Below are 20,839 nucleotides of genomic sequence, written 5' to 3'. Positions count from 1 at the left end.
CTCTGGGTCACCGCAGTGGGTGTGATCTGACAGGCATAGAATTCTTTGTTAAAGGTGCTATACTTCTACTAATAAAATAGTTCTTTTGAATTGAGAAACTGTAGTTCTTTCTCAATTCAAAGCAGGTTAATGAACAAATGAAATTTATTTGAGGTCTCAGATTTTGTGCCTATGCCTGGACATTGACTATGGAATGTTGACTATGGAAGAAAGACATTTATCTAACCCTTGCTTTTCTTTATATGGTATAATCATGTACCTTTGTATCCCTAAACATTATATTGTTTGGTTTGACATGTTTTTGAGCTTCGTATAAATGGAGCAATAGTGTCTGTTTTCTTACGCAGCTTGCTTTTTTACACTCACCATTATGCATCTCAGATTTATCTGTCTTTACATGCAGGGGAACTCCATTTTTACTGCTGTGTGTACAGTATTCCATTGTATGAGTATATCTCAGTTATTCATTTTACTGTTGATGTATATTTGGATTGTTCCCAGGCAGATAGTCTCAGCTATGTAATTCTTAAGATGAGATCACCCAGAAACCATGATACTGGATCTTCCGTTTTTTTAAATGGGATTTTATAGCAGACACTGTCATATGTGCAATAATATTTATTAATTGGTATGCATGAAATAAGTAAAATGCTTGTTAGTAATATTTGTATTTTGTTTTTATTAATAAAATTAATGTTATTAATAAAATGTTTTAATTTGTAAAACACACCTGCCATAACATGATAATTGCATTCCTAAAAATCTTCTCCTTACCAAAAATCACATTTTAAACACAGTTGTGTCAGTAAGAAAAGCAAAGTCTAATATTTCTGCACCTATGACAGTAATAAGAGTATGTTCTAAATAGCTACATATATATTTTGTTACTTGCAAGATGAAATAAATAAATTGATTGATTAAAGCTGTCAGATACAAACCTACTTTTCTTTTTGCCCTGAACCGACATGAATAAGAGTCTCCCATTGTCCTCTTTCACTTTGGCCTTGACCTTGCATTTTTGCTTACAACTTAAGTCACAGTTACTAACAATAAACAAGAAAACAGGATGCCAACATTCTGTTGGTAGTCACCAAACCAAATTGTGCATTCCGGTCCTCCAAAGCAGGATCTCTTCTTGTGGTACTAGTTCCCCATCATAATGGGGATTAACTGGTAGTAGTCTGCACAGTGTAGATTTTGTTCTCTATTTAATCATTTTATTACAGTTAAAGTGTCCATATAATTTACTGGAGTATTTTTAAGAGTGTAATTGAGCACTATTAATAATTATGCTGAGGCAACAGGCAAAAACTGGGACTCTGCTTGGCTTTCTGGGAAGTAGGGTTATCCTAATTTTATTATATACAGTGTGCATTATGAAAAGTCAGCATTTTAGAAGTAATGTCCATATTTGAATATGCTAACATTTCAAATGTGTGATCAATATCTAAAACCCAAATTTCATCTTCTGAGGATCTGCTTGCAAAATAAGTTTTGTAAATATGTTTGAAAAAACTTTCAGTGTTTTTTTTTCCTCAGGATGATCGTTTAAGAGAACCTCTGCAAAAACTGAAACTGGCTGTTAGCAATGTCATGCCTGAACAGCTATTTAAATACCAGGAGGACTGCCAGGCTCGTAATCAAGCTAAGTGTGCCAAGTATGTACCTCTTCTATTTGGACTGGCTTTTGCATTTGAGAAATACTTGTAGCTGTTAGAGATTGGTCTTAAGTGGACTTCATCACCAAGTAGAAATCCACATAAACCACTGAAGTGGTATAATTGAATATATTTTCTAAATGGCAAGTCACTTCCCACTCAACTGCTTTGGTGTGAAAGGCAAAAGGTCTTTTGATTTAGTGTATGGATGTGATCAAAGCTAGAGCTGACACTGGTCAGACATTTCACATGTTGACCTACTTGACTGGTTGAAGTTGGATACAAAAGATAAGTGTTCATGCCTTTATATTAGAGTTTGAAGACCTTATTTACCAGAGCGCTTTATAATGCACTTCAACTTCAAAGTATTATGTGGAAAGGTAGACTCCTCATTTACCCTGTCTTTTGAGTTAACATTCAATTAAGCAATTCAACAAGTATCTAAGGAGCATGTTATAGGCAGTGTTGGGTTGAAACTTTGCTTCATAAAATAGTTTTCATTTTTAGGTTTCAAACAGATGAAGAACGAGAAAAAAATGGATCTGAGGAAGATGATGATGAGAAACCAGGGAAACGTGTCATAGGACCAAGGAAGAAATTCCACTGGGATGACACCATTAGGTAAGATTTAACCAAAACCTTCACTTTTAACCAAATAGCTGATGCAGAAGTAAGGTTTCTCATAAAAAGAATCGATAGTAAATGGAAAACTAGATAGAAGCAACCAAAAGTTAGTGTGTAGGAAAAATTTATTCAAGAGAAAATTAATTTGGTTCTAATATCCTTAGAGTTCTATCACTTTTATTTACCTATAGTACTTTTTATAAGTTAATCTTATTATTGAGTAAGTCATACTGGTTTCAGAGGTGAAGTACTAAATACATTTATATAACCAGTCATCTTTCTTACCAGTATTTCTGTACTCCAAGTGGAGGGTTTAGTTGTAGGACTATCCCTTTTAATCTTTGGTGCCTGGATTAAAGGTATCAAAGGAAATTATCTCATATTGGAAATTTGGCTATAGTACACCGAATGATATATGTTAGAAATTATCTATCTTCATGTCATCTTCTGAATTCTTCAGATAATAGTCTTTATTATTGCTGTCAGATTTGTGTGCTTTTAAAAAATCTGTTTCAAGCTTAATTTTCTACAATTTTGCAGTCAGATTTATATATAAATATATATTTTTAATCTGTTTAGAACTTTGTTATGTAACCTTGTTGAGATCAAATTGGGATGCTATGAGTTAGAGCCAAATAAAAGCCAGTCTGCTGAGGATTATCTTAAATCCTTTATGGAGACAGAGGTGAAACCATTGTGGCCTAAGGGCTGGATGCAGGCAAGGTAAGAAATATGACATCCTAGATTTTATTTTACTTTTTTATTGCTGTTATTAAAGACATATACACACACATATGACATTCATTTTCCTAAGAACCTAGTGTGTTTAACATTCTTTACAGTCATCTCAGATGATGTCTGCTTTGAAAGCTTCACTCACTTAAAAGACAAAACAGTTAGTCACATGGACATAGAGATACACATAAAGGTGATTTTTTTTTTTTTTAACCGACCACTTTTTCTTCTTTGCACGTGAATTTCCTAATAAGAGAAAAGGGGAGGGGGGAAGAAAGTTTTGAACTTTGGAAGGGGAACTTTATATGGGTATCATGAAGATAAGTAACTGAGTACAAGATTTAGAGTGTAGAAAAAGAGGCACAGCCTTAGTGCTATTGAAAATAGTCAATGTAGAGTGGTATCTCTATAACTAAGTGTAGCCCAGTTTAAAGAGTTAAGTAAAGAATGTTAAAATTAATAGACTTGGCTGTCTCAACCTGTCATCCTGAAGTATTCATCTTAAATCAACAGAAATCTGTTAAAAGATTTAAATAAAGAGGTAATATAACACTTCCCATAAAATAGGTTATTGAATTTACTGTACCATTATAAGTCTTTATTTGGTAAAAAAGCAAATAGTAGCCTATTGAATATTAAATGATTAAAATGACAAAGTGATTATCATGTTATTATCTGCTGTGGAAAAATAATTGTGTCCTTTTAATTTTTCCAGAATGCTTTTTAAGGAAAGTCGGAGTGTACATAATCATCTTACTTCTGCTCCGTGAGTAAATGCAGACTCCAGATTGCTTCATTTATATTTATTCACATTATGATATTTAGTAAACAAAAATATCATTTATTAAATGCTAGGTAAAATAGAACTTAAACATACATTTATACAATCTCTGTCTTACCACTGCTTTTTTGTTTTTAAAAATCGTTTAAACTGTTGACTCTGTAGACCTCAGGACACATTTATCTATTAAAGAACTTCTCAGACTAGCCTCTAAAAACTTGAATCCATAATGTAACATATTGGCCTGAGATCTGGTAGTGAGAAGCCATGTAAACAGGAAGGCTCTGGTGGTTTCCTTTGTTCCTGGAGGATCTGCCCTCCAGTTGTTTTGTATACTTTTTTCTTTCCCTCTTAATGACCATCTACAAAGGTAATCTGTTATCCTCATGCTTTCCAAGACAGTTCTGTATATATCTTACCTAGCCTTGCCTTGCAGTGTTTTATTCTACAAAATTAACATACTCTTCATGTCCTTCCCTCTGTCCAAAACTGAATCTTTCATTAGTGATGTATTGATAATTACTAAAGAATTAATTTAGAATTAATTAGTGAAAAGGCAAGGGTCTCTAGTGAAAAGGCAAGTTTTTTCTGTGGTTACATTTTTGGGTGAATACTGGTTAATTTGACAAGGATTTTATTTTTACCTACAACTTAAGGTCTCTAGTGAAAAGGCAAGTTTTTTCTGTGGTTACATTTTTGGGTGAATACTGGTTAATTTGACAAGGATTTTATTTTTACCTACAACTTAAGGCTACTTCTCTATTGCCTAGAAGTGTAGTATTAAGGGTTAATAAAATATAAAATTAGCAAGTCACTGAGAATTTACCGAGCACTGTAGTTCAGTATTCCACTAAGAGATCTGGTTAACATCTGGGTAATGTTACAAAATTCCCCCTCTCCTTGTATACAGTTATAGTAGGTGGAATTTTTTTTTTTTTTTGCGATACGTGGGCCTCTCCTGTTGCGGAGCACAGGCTCCGGACGCGCAGGCTCAGCGGCCATGGCTCACGGGCCCAGCCGCTCCGCGGCATGTGGGATCTTCCCGGACCGGGGCACGAACCCGTGTCCCCTGCATCGGCAGGCGGACTCTCAACCACTGCGCCACCAGGGAAGCCCCCTGTAGGTGGAATTTTTTACAGCTTTTAGGAAGGACACTTTGTTAGTATACCATCAGAGATGTATTGAGTTGGTGTGGTTTTCAGATCTTGCTAGTTTTGTTGTTTTGGGTATAAATTTGGAGTAGTTTGGTTTCATACATTATAGGTTTACTTTGTTGCAGGTGGTTTAGATATCCCGGGGGGGGGGGTATGTGTATTTTTTATGCCTTTATATGTATTTGTGTCAATAATATTTCAGGCCTTTAATTTCCCTATAGTTCTAAAATCACGTTACAATTCAAGTATAAATAATTCATTCCTTTAATTCTAAAGCAAGTGTTTACATAGATCCTTTACCTCAGTTTTTTTTTCTTTTTTAGTAGCCTCATTATTATGGCTTTATGTTTCATTTTGTATCAGAAAGTCGGAATCTGTGTGATAATATGGGCCTGAAAGTCATGAATATTACTGTTGCCTTACGAAGTTGTAGATTTTAATCAAGATACTTGTTAATTTAATTGATGGCATTTTAACTTAGTGAAGTCGAAATATTCTGACATGTGAGGTATTTTAGCTTTTCAACCCTTTTTTAATCTTCAAACATTCTCCACACTGGTTCCCAAAGGTTCCAAGGATCCATGGTATTTTTATTGCCTTTTTTCTGTCATTTTGAAATTTTTTATCTAAATTATTATGTTAAAAATAATTTTCTTTAAAAACTTGAGGATTTTTTGTTTTGTTTTTTAAACAGTATCTCATTTACAACTTCTTAGCATGGTTTAATTTGAGTTTAACGTTCCTTGAAGCTCTTATTCTATAAATAATTACAAATTCTTACCAATTCTTTGAAATAAGTCTCCTTAGGCAGCTTTGTTAGCCTGTTTTGAGTTATTTAACATTTCTTTTTTGGAGTATTTACATTTAAATTTTTAAAAAACTATCATCCACATTTCACATTTTACTAATGGTTTGGCCTTTATTCTAGTTAATTGAAATTGGGGAACATGTTGCTGTATATTCACATATAAACTGAGCACTTATATAACTTATATATAGTTCCTTCAGAGAACTTCCCAAATAGAAGAAATTATTTACCCATATAATTACAAGATTATATGTTACCATTTCCTAATGAGTGACTTAACTGCTCCTGAAATGGACTCCTTTTTAATCTTTTCTCTTAGGGCAAAGAAAAAGGTGATTCCTGCACCTAAACCCAAAGTGAAGGTAAGAATGAACCAAATCTTTAATTAGTGATAATTGGTGACTGTTGAAATACATCCTTATGATGAAAAGGTTATATGGTATTTCACGTGTATCTTAGGTACCATACTCTTAAGATGGGTGTTTTCAAACATTGTAAAAATCCTAAAACCATTGTATTTGGGAGAAGAGATGACTTTGTGGCAGTGGGAAATTTATATACATTAGTTAAATTGTAAGGCTTATTACTACTTAGAAGTGTTGAATAAAATATGACAAATATCTCTCAGAAGCATCGCTGAGGTTGCAAATATAAATATGTAAGAGAAATTCCTAAGGCTCAAAACAAAGAAGAAGCTGCCAGAGTGTTAATCTGTCACTGAAACTTTAGTTGCCTTTAGGTGCCTTTGCTGATTCCTATCACCTTCTCAGAGCACAGCAGATAAGATTTTCTTAGACTTAAATAGGTTGGGAATTGGAATGAAACTCTCCGTAAACCTGGGACTCTCAAAGGATAACATTTTTAGTAAAAGAAAGAACTGGAAAAGAAATCCATTCACCGGCAGAAAGACTAAGAAATTTGTGTATCTTGGCCTGGGTTCTGGATTAGGAGAAGAAATCCTCCCTGAAATTTTTCTCTGGATTAGGAGTTTAATTTACACAACCTGCATGAACTGGGAAAACCTCAAGCTACGAAAATAACTTAAAGTTGTTAGATTAGTATTAACCCAGGGCACTGGCAAATCACATTCACTCTTTAATAATGTGCCTTCATCCCAGGCCTCAAAGGCTTATCACATATATACTGTGTCAAACATGAGTTTACAATCTGAAAATACAGAATACGTGAGGAAATAAGTTACTGTGAGCGAGTCAGTGGAAACAGCCAACAGAATTAGATCCCTAAGAAGGGCAAGTGATGGATTTATTAGATTTAGAACATAAAGTAACTTAAGTTTTTTAATATTTAAAAAAGTAGAAGGGGGCACAAAAAATATCCGATCAAAGTAGACAAAGCAGAGTTGAACCAAGCATAACCTCTAGAAGTGAAAACTATAATCATTTGAAATTAAAATTATAATGAAAGCCCACAGCTTGTAGGTTTTAAACGTTTCCCATAGCCTTCATCTCTTTGAATAGAGTTTCTTTGCTTGTGAGGTTAGGGCCAGAAGGTCAACATTTGCTACTCCATGGTCTTCTTAATTTATTGTATTAGAGGCTCTTTGAACACAGATTAAATAGTCTTCTTTTTCTTAGTTAACCTGCTTTGTCTTCTAATCCAAATAATATGGAGCCAGTATTTCATTAAATCTATTGACTTCATGCTTTGTTTTGACATTTGACTTTATTTTTAAACTCCTAATACCCACCATAAAGGGTTGGTTAAATTTTGATACATCTATTTAAACATATGATTAATTTACCAGAATTCTAATAATGGGTGTGCTGGGATGGTACAGGGGAATTATGTTTTGTTCCTTTCTTTGTGATTAAATTACCCTTTCCTTTTCCCCAAATGGAAAAACTGTATTGCAGATACGGTTTTTTCCTGCCCTGCTGACCTTTAAATACCTATTTCAGTTATAAAGGTAATATAAGGAAATGCTTGCAGGAGAAAATGCAAACAATACAGAAAAGTAAGAAGGAGGAAAGTAAAAGTATCCAGAAATTTCTGCTCACACAGAATAAAAAGCTCCTAACTTTGTGGTACACATCTGCCCTCCCTTCTTCTGGCTGTCTGTCCCTGCCTCCCTTCCTTCTTTCCTTCCACCCATTCATCCATCCATCTAACCATCTATCCATCTGCCCATCCAGTCATTCATTTATCCAGATTGAATTAAGATTTTATATAAATGGAATAATCTGCTTTTTCGGCTCAAATATATATCCTGAACAATTTACCAATATAAATCTACACAGTACTCTCTTGGCTGGATTTACTGTTATTTTTGTAAAGAAAAAAATATTAAAGAAAAATTAAAAGAAAGTTACTTAAAATGGCAGTTTTATACTGGTAACACTCCCAATGTTATTTTGATACACTCTCAGTTTCTGTACTTTTTATAGTAATGCAGCTTTCACTAATCATGTGATTGGTTGGCATGTCAGTGCAGTCATGTCTCATCTGCATTAGCTGTTCATCTTAGCAGACAATTTTGATCTTAATGTAGTTACGCTACAGACTTCTAAAAGGTATTGAGGTTTTCAATCACGACTTTTTAGAATAGAAGTTTAGAGAAATTGCTAAGAAAGAGTGTAGTGGCATTCTTAACAGAAATAAGAATTTATTATTCTTATTTACTCTAATGCCTTAGAAAGTAGGTGGTAAAGACCCTTCCTCTCCATGCTTTCCCTACTGTAGTTAGAGGAAGTGCTGTCATGGTGTAAATTAATGTATAATATAAGGGTTTGGGTTTATTTGGATTTGTCTGTTTTTAGGAAACTAATTGAAGAAACTTGGAAAAGATTTTTATGTAGTTTTATTTCTTCTTAATCATAAATATAAAATGAGTCATGTACTTTATATTTTTCTTAAGAGAAGGATACTTTTTTTTTTTTTTTTTTTTTGCGGTATGCGGGCCTCTCACTGTTGTGGCCTCTCCCGTTGCGGAGCACAGGCTCCGGACACGCAGGCTCAGCGGCCATGGCTCACGGGCCCAGCCGCTCTGCGGCATGCGGGATCCTCGCGGACTGGGGCCCGAACCCGCGTCCCCTGCGTCGGCAGGCGGACTCTCAACCACTGTGCCACCAGGGAAGCCCGAGAAAGATACTTTTTAAATTCTTTTGCTCTTTGAATATTTTAAACTGTGCCCTAATTCTCATATCTCTTCCTTGAATTTTAAGAAAGTTAATTTTTTTTGATAAAACAGAAAATATTCTCTCTTAGGTATTCCAAGTTTTAATTCCTAATGCTCTTGCTTTCTTAGCATAGTGCCTTGCTCATAGTGAATATGTGTGGACTAAATTACAAATGACTTCTACCAAAATGAATAGAAAAGGTAATTTAAGTGTGCTTGAATTGAATCTTCTGCCAGTTTGATGTACCAGTTTCTCTATGCGCTGCCTATGGGTAGCTGTAGGACAGGCATACAAAGAGGCCGAAATGCAAGGAAGCAGAGAGTGAGGGCCAGTATCGTAGCAAACCATACTATACGAGATGGGTAGAATCTTTTTTATATATAATTAATTTATTTTTATTATTATTTTTTTAATTTTTGGCTGCGTTGGGTCTTTTTTGCTGTGCACGGGCTTTCTCTAGTTGGCGGCGAGTGGGGGCTACTCTGCGTGGCGATGCACAGGCTTCTCATTGCAGTGGCTTCTCTTGTTGCAGAGCATGGGCTGTAGGCTTGCGGGCTTCAGTAGTCGTGGCACATGGGCTCAGTAGTTGTGGCTCGTGGGCTCTAGAGCGCAGGCTCAGGAGTTGTGGCTCACGGACTTAGTTGCTCCCTGGCATGTGGGATCCTTCCAGACCAGGGCTCAAACGCATGTCCCCTGCATTGGCAAGCGGATTCCTAACCACTGTGCCACCAGGGAAGTCCCTGGGTAGAATCTTAAGATTCTACCTTAAGATTCTATTTCCCTGGCGGTCCAGCGGTTAAGACTCTGCACTTCCACTGCAGGGGGCTCGGGATCAATCCCTGGTCGAGGAACTAAGATCCTGCATGCTGCACGGTGCGGCCAAAAGATTTAAAAAATACAAATAAAAAAGATAAAGGCAGAAGTTCTCCTAGGTATAAGGAGGATAAAAAGAGAATAGTCTCTGAACAAATGGATTCGGAATAGTATCTGAAGATCTGATAGAGGTGGGTGAGGGGAGAGGAGGTTTCATTAGTAGTAGACCTAGTATATGAATGTTCCTTTGGCTTGGTTTTAAGCCTTCTTAGAATGGCTTACTAAGATGTGGCAGCTGTGTGCAGTACATCAGTTGCTTTGGCTTTGAGCACAGTTCAGTTAGGAGCTCTACCCTCCGGAAAATTATTTTGGTTTTTACAGTCTCTAAATAAGATTTCTAGTAGAATTTTAATTATGAGAATTCCTTTGTCCTTTAAAATCTAATACTTTGTAATTTTTGATTAATCGTTTTTGTTTTTCCAACATAATGCTGTTTATGCTAGGAGTGTAGTCCAAAAAAGGACCAGAAAACTCCTGCATCCTTGGTGGCTTCAGTTGGTGGCCCTTCAACGAGCTCTAGCACATCTGCTGTGGCCTCCACCAGTTCTAGCTCTACACCGGCCCAGGAGACGATCTGCCTTGATGACTCACTAGATGAAGAACTTTCTTTTCATCCACCTGCACTGGATCTTGTTTCTGAAGCTTTAGCTGTTATCAACAACGGGAACAAGGGCCCTCCATCTGGCTCAAGGATAAGTATGCCAACTGCAAAACCTCGTCCAGGACTGAGAGAGGAAAAATTAGCAAGTATCATGAGTAAACTGCCACTGGCTACTCCCAAAAAACTAGATTCTACTCAGACCGCACATTCATCAAGTCTTATTGCTGGCCACACAGGGCCAGTACCAAAGAAACCCCAGGATTTAGCTCATACTGGCATCTCTTCAGGCCTTATTGCTGGTTCTTCAATTCAGAACCCTAAAGTTTCCTTAGAACCTTTGCCAGCCAGGCTACTTCAACAAGGACTACAGAGGTCAAGCCAGATTCATGCTTCTTCCTCTTCGCAGACCCATGTCTCCTCTTCTTCCCAAGCCCAAGTTGCTGCCTCCTCTCACGCTCTGGGAACATCAGAGGCCCAAGATGCTTCTTCGTTAACACAAGTAACAAAGGTGCACCAGCATTCAGCTGTCCAACAGAACTATGTGTCTCCATTACAAGCAACTATTAGTAAATCACAGACCAATCCAGTGGTGAAATTAAGTAATAATCCCCAACTTTCCTGTTCATCCCCACTTATTAAGTCTTCAGATAAGCCACTTATGTACCGCCTTCCCTTATCTACTCCCACACCTGGAAATGGTTCTCAAGGGTCCCACTCCCTGGTTTCTAGGACAGTACCTAGCACCACTACCTCCAGTAACTATTTAGCCAAGGCAATGGTGTCACAAATCTCCACGCAGGGTTTCAAATCTCCCTTCTCAATGGCTGCATCCCCAAAACTTGCCGCATCTCCGAAACCTGCCACGTCTCCTAAACCCTTGCCCTCACCTAAGCCTTCTGCCTCACCCAAGCCCTCTCAGTCAGCTAAGCCTTCAGTATCAACTAAACTTATTTCTAAATCCAACCCAACTCCCAAACCTACTGTATCCCCAAGTTCTTCCAGTCCAAATGCACTAGTGGCCCAGAGTAGCCACTCTAGCAGTAACAACCCAGTCCATAAACAGCCCAGTGGAATAAACATCAGCAGACAGTCTCCCACCTTGAATTTATTGCCCTCTAATCGCACTTCAGGCCTTCCATCTACAAAAAATCTTCAGGCCCCTCCAAAGCTAACAAACTCATCATCCACTGGAACTGTCGGCAAGAATAGCTTGAGTGGAATTGCAATGAATGTACCGGCCAGCAGAGGTAGCAACCTTAACTCAAGCGGAGCTAATAGGACTAGTCTATCTGGGGGAACAGGAAGTGGAACACAGGGTGCTACTAAACCGTTGTCTACTCCACATAGACCATCCTCTGCCTCAGGGTCGTCAGTGGTAACAGCCAGTGTGCAGGTATGTATGTTAGATACATTCACGTGATAAAGCGTAAGATGGTGTAATTTCTCTTGTGAGTCAATTTAATGACTTTATTATAATATCATCAGTTGTTTATGATGACTTATAACTTATGGATGTTGACATCACAGTGATGGAGACACCTGGGAATGAAATTTTTGTTGGGATGTGGATTTTTTTTTATTACATGCTTACTTTCAAAATTTTTTAAAAACACAACTAAAATGCATATTTAAAACTGTACCTTATTAAAGTCCAGAACAAAATAGTCATTTATGATTTTAACATACCTTCACATGTCTCTTCTTTTCCCCATCCTAGTCCCCTTTCTCCTGCCAACTTTCATATATATATATATTTTTTGGTGGTACGCGGGCCTCTCCCGTCGCGGAGCACAGGCTCTGGACGCGCAGGCTCAGCGGCCATGGCTCACGGGCCCAGCCGCTCCGTGGCATGTGGGATCTTCCCGGACCGGGGCATGAACCCGTGTCCCCTGCATCGGCAGGCGGACTCTCAACCCCTGCGCCACCAGGGAAGCCCCATAATTTTTTATTTAATAAAATTTAGACATTCATATTATTTTTTTCCTCTAACCATTTGTCTTTTCGAATAAAATTTTTATTTTGCACAAATTTTACAGTTATTCATATATAATTCTCTGTCAAGTTAGTATCGGTAATCCATTTATACCACACTTTTCCCATTTGTGAGTTTTTAATTTAAATTTATCTCTCATTTAGCAGGAGTACCTAATTCAAGGAATCTTTTCGAGAAGGCTAATGTGAAAGCTGTTTTACTTTAGCTCTTGCATACCTGATAATTTCTGTGCTGCCACACTTGAGTTGATAAAGACTCTTGGGTCACTAACTCCAAGTTTTGTAAATACTGCTCCGCTGACCCTTACTTACTAATTAAGGTTATAAAAAAGTATGAGGCAATTCTGACTTTTTGTTCCCTTATAAGTAATGTGTTTTCTCTGCCTAAATGCTAATCACATTTTCTCTTGTTTCTTGAAAATCAAGTGTTCCCAGATAATGGCTAGGTTTATCTAGTTTTCATTAATAGTGTACCTAGAAAAATGGTAACATCTTTCAATCTCAGACCTGCCCATTTTTTCAGCTCAAGAATATTTTGTTCTATTATGTTTTCTGATCCATTGGCCTAGGTTTTTTGAGAACTCTTTAGCACTCATATATTCCATCTCTCTGCCTTTCATATCATCTTCTCTGTTATTGTTTCCATCTATCTGCCACTTCTTTGTATTCTGAGGCTTTTCTCAGATTTGTCTTCACTTTACTGATTTGGTTTCTTTAACTTTTTTCCCTTCCCCTGAAACATAATCCATGTTCGCAGTAGGTAAAATTCAGAAAAAAAGAAAAGAAAAGCCACCCATCATCCCACCAGTGTTGATACTTTCCTGATAACTCTTTTAAACTCTTCAAGAAAGTGGATTTTACATAATATTCTGTTTCATAAGAAGCTTTAAAAAAATATAACATTTATGATGTTATTTCTTAGCTTCTCAGTTATTCTTTGAAAATATGACTTTTATTGATGTCTGAAATTCTGTTGTCTAAGAAAGTGCTCTAACTTTTTACTGCCTCTTATTTATGTGGAATAGGAACATCTAATGAAATACGTTTCCCTTGGTGTCTGTAGAGGGTCTCTGCTACTCAGTACAAGCTAAGTGTTGGTATTCAATATACACTTAAAACCCAAATCATCACTCTGCCTTTACTAAAGTAGGCTTAGGAATGAATGAATTCTAGAATTCTAATATAGAACAAAATTCAATTAACTGATACTTCATTAACTGAAATCTAGGATAAATAGATGTTTTATCTATATGATTTTGCTTTTATCAGAAATTAAAAAAAACCGATTAGGGATTGTATGTTAAAATTTGAGTTATAACTAAGGTCTAGGAGTTAGTCCACATTCCTGTTTTATTATCTTTATTAAAATGTTGACTGTTTTTGAAATCAATCTTTAATTTGATTACAGGAATATGTGAGAGGATTATAACCGAAATGGCAGTTCCATGCCCCAGATCCTCCTTCCTAGTGTCAACTACTTTTAACTCTCTTAGCTTTTTCTCTTGTGTTTTTTAAAAATTGTGTTTTCAAAAAATAAGAATGAATGGAAGACTATTTATTTTAGTATTATCTTTCAGCTTCTCATTGTGATAAATAAGGCTTTTAGCTCACTTTTACCTTTCCCATTTTCTTCAAAGACTAAAATTACAACTTTTGGTTAAATCTGTGACTATGTAAAATATTGTCTCTGTTGAGCTAAGTGTCATTAACTGTGGTTTCAATTATAAATTTTGGACTTTTTTCCTGTAGTTAAAAATTGCTGTTTTTCCACTTGCTTTGTTTTCTTTGAATTTAAAGTTAAATCTCCCTCTGTCTTTTGTCATCTCCAGAATCTATCAGTTCTTTTTTTTTCCTGGAAACCTTCCTATATTTGATCATTTATCCCTGAAGAACAACTTGGTTTGTTGTTTACCAATTGGTTTGTTGGCAAGGAAACTATGTGGCAAAATTTGTGTTTCTAAAATATAACTACTTCCTCCCTGGTTTTCTTCCTCTCCGAGTGGCTTTCTGATTTGGAGACCTTAGAGTTTCTGCCTTCATATCGGATCCTTTTTGTCTTTCTTATTGGTTTGACTGAGGAAAAGATCAGTAATTGAATAAGGTTATTTCTAACTTCTGGTCAACCTAAGGTTCTTTTTTTTAACATAGCATCTCACTGAAGTCTTATCAGCCACCTTGTGGCCTCTAGATCCTATCCTTCTAGCTGGCCAACACTAAAAACAGGTTTCCTATCTATGCCTATAAACTATTCCACTCCTTTCTGAAAGACATCTTTAGCTGTTTGCAGATGTGAACATGACGGGTCCTGAGGTTAGCAAAAGTTAAAGTCTTTCTGGGTTCACATTATTATCTCTACCTGCTTTTTATTAACTTGCCACTCAAGGCTTTCCTGTTCTTTCTTGCCCTTCAGCTTATTGATTTTCTGTGAATCCTGTCTTTGCCACTTTATAATTCCCAAAATAATTCACTAAGCAAATGTTTACTAAGTGTTTAATGTGTGCCAGGCACTCTTCTAGGTGCTGGGGAAATGGGGTGAATCAAGATCCCTCCTCTCATGGGGCGTATATTCTAGGCAGGAAGATAAGCAAAACACAAGTACTTAAAAATACTTTAAGCGCTATAAAAATAAAATAAAACAGTAATATGCTAAAGTGTGATTGCTACTAACGTGGATCAGGGAGATGGAGAAGGCCTCTTTGACGAGGCAGCATTAGAGCTGAGAATTGAATGAGCAGGAGCCAGCCGTTTGGAGAGAAGAGCGAAGAGCCCAGGCAAGAGGGGGATGGTAGATGTGAAGACGCTGAGATAGGAGAGAGCCTGACGACCTGCAGGCCTGCATGGCTAGACAGCAGGGAAGGATGGGGAGGTGAGGAGATCACAGATCAACTCCAAACCATGTGATGGAGGACCTTGTGGGCTACAGTAAGGGCTTGGGCTTTTACTTCTGTTCAGTGGGAAGCTGTTGGAGGGGAGTGGTATGGTCTGATTTATATTTCAAAAGATCACTCTGGGTGTTGTAGAGAATGGGGGACAGATGTACTCACCAAAATGAAACCCGTCGTCAAAAGAAAAATGTAATACCCACCACAGGAAGAGCAAGGTGCCCGTTCATATCTTCCCCTAGGAATGAAATGTGGAGGCCATGGAAACTATTTTTGATTATGGGGCATTATCCCGAACTGATTGCCTACTGCATGTTGACAGCTTCTCCTGTGTGCTTCCAAATGATATCAACAGTGGGATATCCCACTTCTGGAAGGTCTCCACCTTCTATGAGAGAAACTTAGATACTTAGGTAATCTGGTGTTTCACTTTAGCTTTATAAACAAAAGTGGTTATGGAAGGTTTTTAAAAGCACAGAATGTTAGATACTTATGGCGTGGTGCCATTTTTTATTGCTAATACACGTTACTTAATTGTGAAAGTTGCCCTAATTTGCATTTTCTGTCAGTTTAATGCTTCCATTAGCCTCCTCCAGAAAAGCATAGAAGAGTTCTCCTTATTAGCAGTGTTTCATGTTCCTCACTAGGGGGGCTCCACTTGGGGCACATGGCCTTGGAGTGTGTTCCCCATATTATCCTGAGACTAAAATAGAATTAGATTAAAAAGAAAGAACCCTTGTTAATTCTTAAATTGATGCTGGATCCTTTTTTTGCTTCAGAAGCACTGTTGTTTCTAACTTAGTAATTCTTTCCTAAATCACCCATTTTGTATATCATGGTGGGCACAGTAGAGGGGAAAGACGGGCAAGTAAGAAAAATCGTCAAGTCCAAGCGTAAAGTGATAACGATTTGTACTTAAGTGTGGGAGGAAGTTGCGATTAAAAAAACAAAAAAAGTTATGTTGACTGCGAGCTCATCTTGTTCTTCATTTCATGATGCTTAAAAACTAAGGTTTCAAGCCAGAGTGGTGGCAAAGAATGAAACTACTGATCCTAGCGTTTAACATATACGAGAAGGAAGTGATTGTAGCAGATGATGAGTTCAATTCTGGACATGCCAAGTTGGCGAGTGTTAGATATCCAAGTGGAATTCTTCACTAAACAGTTAGCTAAACAGGATTGAAACTGAGATGAGAGGTCAGAACTATAGGTATAAATCTGAGAGATAAATAAAGGAGATAAGGGAAGGCTATTGGAGAACTAGTGGAAAAACCAGAATAGAAAGCTTTGGGAGGATGTTCTTCATTTTTTTTGTTCAGCAGTGCTGTGGACCATTAAGTGTATAAATATATGATGTAATGTGGCATTTTTGCATGGGAAAATCACCTACCTTGTTCTCATACATTAAGAAATAAAATGATTAGCCCTTAATTAATAATATTTACTGGTAGAAATAATCAACATACAAAGTAAAACTGACCATAGCTAATGCTTATTATTAACAAATATTCAGAGAATTCAGTTTTCTTGACCAAATTTAGAACTGTAAAGTTTTTTACCACAGAAATTTTGAGTTGATAAAATAAGGCTACAAAATTGCAGAAACTATAGTAGATAATGTCTGATACTGGGAAATTTTGATTATAATCTTTGTTGATAAGTACACATAAAAAAAGTCAAAATGGGAAAAAATTATTTAATTGCTTTATAGAAGAGTGTTCAAAGAATTAAATTAGCTTACTAGAATATATTTAAGTAATTTGTCCATGAGAGCTCATGAGTGCTAGCGTATTTCTAAGCACAAACATGGCGTCACAGCCCAGGTCCGGGAGTGTCAAAACACTCTAATTTACCTTTTGCCTTAGGAGTCTAAGTTCAAAAAAGTAGTGGAATTGGAAACCTCTTTCAGGGGTTAACGAGAGGCTAGATAATTTGGAAAAAGGAGGCTGTCATTCAGCAAGTTTGATAATAAAAGGAAGATCCATAAGTCAGGTTTTTGCTAGGGGTTGGGGAGGAGCCAGGAATAACAGCGTGGTTGTAAAACAATGTAAGAGGACTCTATATTTGCGAAGGCAGAGGAAATACGGAAAAGGTGCAGTGCTTGACATTTGTCACAGAAAGTTCTGCATGGGTGGGATTCGTGGCATAGGTCAGGTTTTCAGCTTCTGACGAAGAGGCAGGTAAGGCTAATGGTGAGGAGGACACAGGATGGCTGTTATGATGAAAGTACAGGGTATCAAGTTGGGGGATCTGAGAGAGTAATAGTCTAGAACAACAGCTGCAGGTATTGTGTCGGAAAAGATTGTAAGGCAAACAGTAAAATTACAGAGCATTTTCAGAGACCAAGTTGAAATTATATGGAATAACGTACCAGTGTCAGATCTAGGGGCTAAGAGCAAACATGGAAATCTAAGGTTAGAAATGAGTTGATTAAGAGAGTGAATGGGTGTTAATATAGGCATTGCAGTAACAGTTAAGAAATCTAAACTGGTGATGAAGAGCTGAGTAGAAGTATTTCCAAAGCCAGTATTGGTCACTCTTTGAAATGTAATTTATGCTTCAGTCTTTATTTCTGTCTCCCAAAGTTTCTTTTAGAGCAGATGTAAGACATAGTCTCGTGTCCATGAGGATATTAAGTAAAATAAATCAATTCAGGTTAAAGACTTGATTTCTTATGTATTTTGACCCCTGGTTTCTGCAGTCCACAGCAGGAGCATCATTATTGGCTAATGCCTCACCTCTGACTCTCATGACATCACCTTTGTCTGTAACAAATCAAAATGTGACTCCTTTTGGGATGCTGGGTGGCCTTGTTCCAGTGACCATGCCCTTCCAGTTTCCCTTGGAGCTACTTGGCTTTGGAACGGACACAGCTGGAGTGACAGCCACCTCGGGATCTACCTCAGCCGCTTTCCACCATAGCCTAACTCAGAGTAAGTGCGGCTCTTTTATTTACTTGGCTACCTAGTTTGATAGAACAGGAAACTTCACAAATTTATACTAATTGAGAGTAGTCCAGTTGGAGTTAGTGAAAATTATAGAATTTTTAAAAAAGAAATGCAGTTTATTTCATCTATATATATAAAATAAGTCAAATTACTGGACTCTGAAATTTTTTTATAGTTTGTAAGTGAACTGTCTATTCCACATTTCTATCTTAATGAAATTTATAAGAGGGAGTCAGATTTGCTGGGTTATTTGCATACACATTTATATTTATACATGTAAATATTTTTTAATGTATGTGCTCTAGTTTAAGAAGTCAAGGTCTGTGCTTGCATTAGATAAACTATTTTCATTTTTTATCTAAGAGGGCTCAAATCTTAGTTTTAAGAAGATTACTGACAAGTCTGTTTTCCTCTCAGATTTACTAAAGGGTTTACAGCCAGGAGCTCAGCATGCAGCAACACTTTCCCACTCACCTCTGCCTACACATTTACAGCAAACATTTAATGGTAAGAAAGCCACCTGTTTCTTCCTCTCTTTATTATTCAAATTTACAAATATATATTTTAAGTCTTTTCTGAAAACCATGTGAGGGAACGACAAAGATTGGAAAAACTAATTTTCATGTGACTGAATCCTTATTGGCAACAAACACCTTACAGAAAGGAAATAGGTAAAGGAGATCTTTTATTACATGTGCAGAGAGCCTTTTTGAAGATGTTTGTTATATGGAAATGATGACAAAGAATAGAATTCATAGGACAGTGTACAAAAGTCATGTCCGGTAATTAATCATAGTTGACCTTTATTGAAAGCTTACTAAGTGGACAGTCTTGTGACTACTTACATGTATTAGCTAATTTAACCCTTTCAACAAACCTGTGAATGAGATAACAGTCCCCATTTTACAGATCAGGATACTGAATCAGAGGTAAGCAACTTGCCCAAGATGATAGGGTAGTTAAGTGTTTAATCTGAGATACAAACCCAGGAAGTCTGACTCCATGGCCTGTATTCTTAACTATTAAACTTCTCTGCCTCTTAGCTGTGATTAAATTAACGTGATTTTAAACTGTACACGTTATATATTTGCAGCCCAACTAGATCGCTCTGAAATCTGAAATTGGATAGTGGACACTGGACACAACACTGGCCTCCAGATTCTTGCTCTCACCAGCAGTTGACCCCCATAGAGCGCTGATACTGTTCTGAAGGCCATTTTCAGGATCTGTGAGCCGCTCGGCTGCTCTCTTAACTTAGGAAGGTTGACTGGGGCCTCACTATTCTTTTTGGCCACTGCATTTAAAATTATTATTGAACAAGTTTACAGTTGACCACAATGTGGAAATGGGAGCTTTAGAACAATCTTGAGGCAATAGGTTGTAATTAATCCTCTAAAGCACCTAAGTGGCAAGCTGCCCCAGACTCTCCCTTGAGAGAATGAATACAAAACCACAGTTGTGCAAATGGGGGACCACAAAGTAGGTACAAGTGTCAACAGTCCTGATCTTCCTGGGCTTCTTGATTAGGTTTAAGTGCTTAAGGAAGATTGCCCTGTGACTAAGGCAGTTCCACCCTGGGTATTGATGACAGCTTGGTAGGATGAGTCCGGCTTAGAGCTGTATGTTTGAGGGCAGACCGGTAGAAACCTGCAAGGAATTAGACACCTGGGATTCTTGTGGTTCAACATGACCCCAATAGTCCAAGTGTAGGTACATTATCTTGTTTTCTGGCCAGCACCACTGTTCCAGAGGGAGAAAGGAAATAAGACTGTCGGTATTTTCCAAGTAATTGAAATTTAAAAGTTTATAATTTTTCATTGTAAAAACATTTTGAAGTATGAGACACTAAATTTGAGAATCAGGCTGGGATTTTTGAATTCGAGGACTGCCGCTTTGAGCAAGTCTAACTTGTTTGACCTTCACTTCCCTTGCTTGTAAACTGAGGACAACAAGATGTTTTTAATAGGCTTCTTATGAGAATTTAACAAAAATATTTATTTAGGGCTTCCCTGGTGGCGCAGGGGTTGAGAGTCCGCCTGCCGATGCAGGGGGCACGGGTTCGTGCCCCGGTCCGGGAAGATCCCACATGCCGCGGAGCGGCTAGGCCCGTGAGCCATGGCTGCTGAGCCTGCGCGTCCGGAGCCTGTGCTCCGCAGCGGGAGAGGCCACAACAGTGAGAGGCCCGCGTACCGAAAAAAAAAAAAAATTAAAGCTTCTAGCATGGTACCTGGTGCATAGTAAGAGCTCAGTTAATGTTCATTTTCTGACCTTATCTAAAGACTGGGGTCAGTAAACTTTTTCTATAAAGCTGCAAATAGTAAATAATTTAGGCTTTGTAGTCCACATAGTCTATCACAACTACTCCACGCTGCCACTGCAGTAGGAAAACAGTCATAGACAATATGTAGCATGAGTGTGGCTGGGTTCCAATAAAACTTTATTCATAAAAAGAGGTGGCAGACCATATTTGGCCCACAGGCCATAGTTGCCAAACCCTGGTCTAAAGAATTTCACAGTCCAGTTAATATGAGTATTTTATTTTGGTAATTAACCAAAGCTTCTTTGAGCAAAATCCCACTCTGCCATTTTATGAATTTAATTATGCCTCAAGTCAAATCATTTCTGTCTACAAATGCAAGGGTATAAT

At 37.4% G+C, this 20,839-nt stretch overlaps 2 protein-coding genes across 3 annotated transcripts in view; one reads left to right on the top strand and one right to left on the bottom strand.

Moving 5' to 3' along the window:
* The window catches only part of UBN2 (ubinuclein 2), a 67,067-nt gene that overhangs the window by 44,610 nt on the left and 1,618 nt on the right, over positions 1–20,839 (top strand). Inside the window, exons 9-16 of one of the 2 annotated variants that reach the window (XM_060156552.1) lie at positions 1,540–1,658; positions 2,166–2,279; positions 2,862–3,005; positions 3,733–3,783; positions 6,080–6,122; positions 10,214–11,764; positions 17,946–18,177; positions 18,610–18,699. In XM_060156552.1, coding sequence (XP_060012535.1) covers positions 1,540–1,658; positions 2,166–2,279; positions 2,862–3,005; positions 3,733–3,783; positions 6,080–6,122; positions 10,214–11,764; positions 17,946–18,177; positions 18,610–18,699 — 2,344 coding nt within the window. The remainder of the gene's footprint in view (positions 1–1,539; positions 1,659–2,165; positions 2,280–2,861; positions 3,006–3,732; positions 3,784–6,079; positions 6,123–10,213; positions 11,765–17,945; positions 18,178–18,609; positions 18,700–20,839) is intronic. The other variant, XM_060156553.1, reaches the window with a different exon arrangement.
* Positions 20,366–20,839, bottom strand: part of HIPK2 (homeodomain interacting protein kinase 2) — a 386,834-nt gene continuing 386,360 nt past the window's right edge. The window contains exon 18 of the mRNA XM_060156554.1: positions 20,366–20,407. The gene's annotated coding sequence lies outside the window, so the exon portion shown is untranslated. The remainder of the gene's footprint in view (positions 20,408–20,839) is intronic.

This window comes from Lagenorhynchus albirostris, chromosome 8, assembly GCF_949774975.1.
Source record: "Lagenorhynchus albirostris chromosome 8, mLagAlb1.1, whole genome shotgun sequence".
Taxonomy (NCBI): Eukaryota; Metazoa; Chordata; class Mammalia; order Artiodactyla; family Delphinidae; genus Lagenorhynchus; species Lagenorhynchus albirostris.
Note: the sequence above shows the minus strand (reverse complement) of the source record. Positions and strands in the feature narration are given on the sequence as shown.